Consider the following 4,140-nt stretch of genomic DNA (forward strand, 5'->3'; position numbering starts at 1 on the left):
AGGAGCATAATGATAAGATTCGTCATTCCACTGCTTCTTCGTTGCTTTCATTGCTTGATAATTTATTAGATCTTACATCGTTCCGACAATACGGTATTGTAAGAGTTGCCTGTAAGGTACGGGCTGCCTTCGCTCCCGCATTTGTCGCCTAGTTGTTAGGTAAGTTACAATGACTTGGTATCCCCTGAAACTTGATAAGGTGTCCGACATCTAAGCATCTTTTAAGAGAGCTCAAAGTACCAAGCACCAGTTGTTCATTTTGGCTGCGTGATAAAAATGCGAATATTGCTTGCAGAGCTTGTTTGGAGTCGAAAATAATTATCCCAATGTGGGGGTAACTTTTTAAATATGATTTGAAGAGCTTGTTGAATCGCCACTAATTCTGACGCCGTTGGTGACGTTTTTCGGCTCAGTTTGAATTTCACAGTTGTCGAATGAGTTGGGACGACTACACAATCTGTGCGGCTATCACAATTAGATGAGCCGTCCGTGTAGACACGCTTTGAGCAAAGCAAGTTGGAACATAACAAACATGGGTTCTCCTAACCTTTTCTTGATACCTGCAATATCGAGCGTGACATCTGGCTTCGGCAATCCCCAGGAAGGCGTTGCTGGAATTGTTGTTTAGAAAGATCTCCAGGTAAGTATAGTTGTACCTGAGCCAGTGTCTTGGAATAACTCGAACTATGTCTCGTAGATGCTTTGAAAGCAAGATGGTGGTTATTGTGATTCGTTGCATGCCTTAAATGCGCCATTATAGTTTATTGTATAAGCATGACGTCTGCAGGTATGACGTGTGCCTCCGCTATTGCACCCATGGTGGAAGCACAACTTGGAAGGCCGAGGCAGGCTTGAAGGGCGCGAGCCTGAATACTTTGAAGAGCCTTTATATTTGTACGGCAAGTTCCATTCATAGTTGGAAGACTATATATAAGCAAGCCAATAAATAATCCTCGAGACATAGGAGAGCCGGTGCTGTCGCGGCCCACGTAGTGCCGATTACGAAACGGGAAAGGTAAACAGAACTAGTGAGCTTCTTTCTTAAATGATTAATGTGCGGTGTCCAAGTTAATCTCCTGTGAATGTATACCCCAAGAAACATGTAACATTTTACGTTTGGGACTTTATTTAACTATGCTCCTTCGAGTGAATGCGATTGCAGCGGATTTTCCAGCAGAATTTTCATGGCCACGAACCGAAAGGTATTCATGAATTGTTTTTAAAACACGATTTATCCTGGCTTTGTCCTGAACGCGAATAAAGCCAGATGCCCATATACATATATCATCTGCGTATATCGATGCATTGACGTACATTGGCGGCACCTGAATGAGACGGATAAGTGTAATATTAAATAAGGTGGGACTTAAAACGGCCTCCTTGGGGTGCTTCTCGGGAAGTGTAATGGTCCTATGTTTCCTTATAATGCATCGTCATATAAATCGTGCGTTGTGAGAGATAACTTTTGATTCATCTGTAAAGACGGCCCCCGACACCAACTTTCTGAAGTATACTTGAAAGATGGCATCATGTGTATCACGGTCAAATGGTCAAATGCTACTTTTATGTCAAGAAATCCCGAAGGAAAAATCCATCAATGTAACCCTGTTTGGCAGTCAATGTTTTCTGGTGGACCGCTGACTGTGTCTGACTGTACGTCAAGCATGTCTGATTGGCGAACAAGTTACTCTGACCGACAGTCAAACTCCAGTCAGACTCCACTTGTCGGCCTTCTGATGGTTTCCTGGTGGCAGTCGGCCGCCGCGAAATGCCATCAAGATGTCTTGGTGGCGATTCTGATTGTACATCGATTGTCTTTGACTGTACGTCAAAAAGCTTTGAAGTGCAGACAGACGTACGGTCAAAGGACGTAAAGTTCGTTCGGATACCACTATTTCGTCAAATCTATGAATACGAAAAATAATCTATGCACAAGAAAACGATTTCGGGACGTGAGCCCATAAAACCGCTGATGTTAGAGATATGACACGCAGCCGACCGGCAACCTTGAACAGAAGCCCGCCGAAACACCGAACACGCCACTTCGCTTCGCCCATAGAGGCTTCGCCGAGCTTTCATGAACGATCGCTCTCGACTCGTTTTGTTTGCCCGCTTGTTCCAACCTGTCGATCCTGCCCGGGCTCTACAATGTCTTATGTTTCAGTAGAATTTCTACTAGTTCCGACGATGTAAGGGACTTTAGCGGTGTAGTTGAAGACGGCAAGGTGTACCAGGGGTGCTATGTTGCGCTTTTTGGACTCCCAGGAGACTAGGGAGCAGGAAGTGACATCAACGACACAGCAAGCGCAGATTGGGTGTTGACTTCGTTTTCTTCTGTCAACATCCAATCTGCGTTTGCTCTAGTCGTTGACGTCACTTCCCTCTTCCAAGTCTCCTGGGAGTCCAAAAAGCGCAACATGGCACCCCAGGTCTACTGGGCCGGAGACGCGCGAACAAAAGGATCGTTCTACGACGCGAAAGTACTCTACATGGCAGGTGAGTAGAACTGAAGTACGGCGAGTGATGTACGAGTGCTTTGCATAACATGTTGAAGGCTTAACTGCATTTGCAGCCGAAGCATCTCGTATAAAACGAATGCTCAAATCGAGTTTCCAAAGCGATGGCATAGCAGGAACAGGAAGAAGAAGCCGTTCGGAACGGCAGCGAGAAACATGATGTCTGGTGGAAACACCGTATCAGCCACTGGCCGAGTTAACCCCGTATCACCCGACAACAGTACAAGCGACTACAAGGTAATCCTTCCCCGTTTTCCAACCGGCAACCTCATTCTAAACTCCGTATTCCTTCACGCCGACATAAGCGCTAGGCCTTACTCAGCGCCAGACTTTCGTGATGCCCTCAAAGACGTAATAGATCTCCGAGACGTCAAGGCAACCGGCCAATACCAGATAAGCCACATTTGGATGGTCACCTGCACAAACGCGCTCGCGAAAGCGAAGCTGTGCCAACAAAGAGAACTTCTCGTCAAAGGACGAAAATGTCTGGTCATAGACCCAGACACTCGTGACATCAAGATAAAAATCATTTGGTTACCAGACCATCTTGAAGACCGACGTGTCGCTGAGGCCCTGCAGGCCTACGGAACCGTGCAGAGCATGAGCCGGGAGAAATGGAGATGCCCCGGCATGGAACATATGGACACGTTAAACAGAGAAGTGAACATCACACTTCACGATGACATCACGATTGAGAAGGTGCCACATCTCCTGAAGATTTTTGGGTGCCAGTGCCTCCTATTTGTTCCAGGACGACCACCTCTATGCCTCAGGTGTAACAGAGTTGGGCATGTACGCCGCCAGTGCAAGATCCCTCGCTGCTTTAAATGTGGAAGGTACGGGCACACGACTGATACGTGTGTCACAACGTACGCAAGTAAGCTCCTTGGACCGAGAACCCAAGAGGCCGAAGAACAAAGTGAGCTGCTTATGGATGTCACGGAGGTCCTCGACGCCTCGGGGCACACACCACCGGCATCAACGATCGAAAAGTTCGTGGAACAGGAGCACCCAAGAGCAGCACCCGCCATCAACGAATGTAAGGATGACCTTGGGAGCCTCTCGGAGCCACCACCGCCTGACGAGGACGGCACATCATCCTCATCGTCAGAGTCAACGATTGTCGGCGAAGTGGTTACAGAGTGCGACGATGAGCATGACGAGGCGGATGCAGAACCCACAATCATCACACCGGCCTCTGAGACGTCGAGACCAACTGATGAACCAGAAGGAACTTCAACGCCCCGCCCGACCAAAAGTTCCTCTTCCGAAGAGCTCCCTTCGAAGAGGTTCAAGAAAGACCGCCAGCCGGCAGGAATGCGGCCCAAGCCGTACTCCAAGCTATTGGAGAACCTCAAGGGTACAGAGAACAGCCACTAAGATGTCCTGATGTATCCCGCCCTCCCATTACATATTCTAACGCTAAACGTTAGAGGTTTAGGGTCTAGAAGGAAGCAGTTTCAGCTGTTGCGTCTTTTTGAAAAAGAGAAAGTTGATGTTGCGGCAGTACAGGAGACAAAATTATCTACGGATGAAGGCATCGCGGACGCATTAGAACCTTTTCTTAAGGATTACGAAATCTGCGTTAGCCAAGCCAAAGAGTCTCTGCCGGATGTTTCCTTTT

General features: G+C 47.6%; 1 protein-coding gene across 1 annotated transcript; it reads left to right on the forward strand.

Annotated features, from left to right (window-relative positions):
* Positions 1-2,672: 2,672 nt before the first annotated feature.
* Positions 2,673-3,896, forward strand: LOC121045559. The gene has a single exon (XM_040498500.2). It carries the CDS (start codon positions 2,673-2,675, stop codon positions 3,894-3,896), a length of 1,224 nt encoding a protein of 407 aa, XP_040354434.2.
* Positions 3,897-4,140: the final 244 nt, after the last annotated feature.

This window comes from Ixodes scapularis, unplaced genomic scaffold (assembly GCF_016920785.2).
Source record: "Ixodes scapularis isolate PalLabHiFi unplaced genomic scaffold, ASM1692078v2 PGA_scaffold2__306_contigs__length_199485367, whole genome shotgun sequence".
NCBI classification, from domain to species: Eukaryota; Metazoa; Arthropoda; class Arachnida; order Ixodida; family Ixodidae; genus Ixodes; species Ixodes scapularis.

Bases quoted from the DNA above. Each gene is read 5' to 3' on its own strand.
- LOC121045559 (XM_040498500.2), top strand. From the start codon at position 2,673: ATGATGTCTGGTGGAAACACCGTATCAGCCACTGGCCGAGTTAACCCC.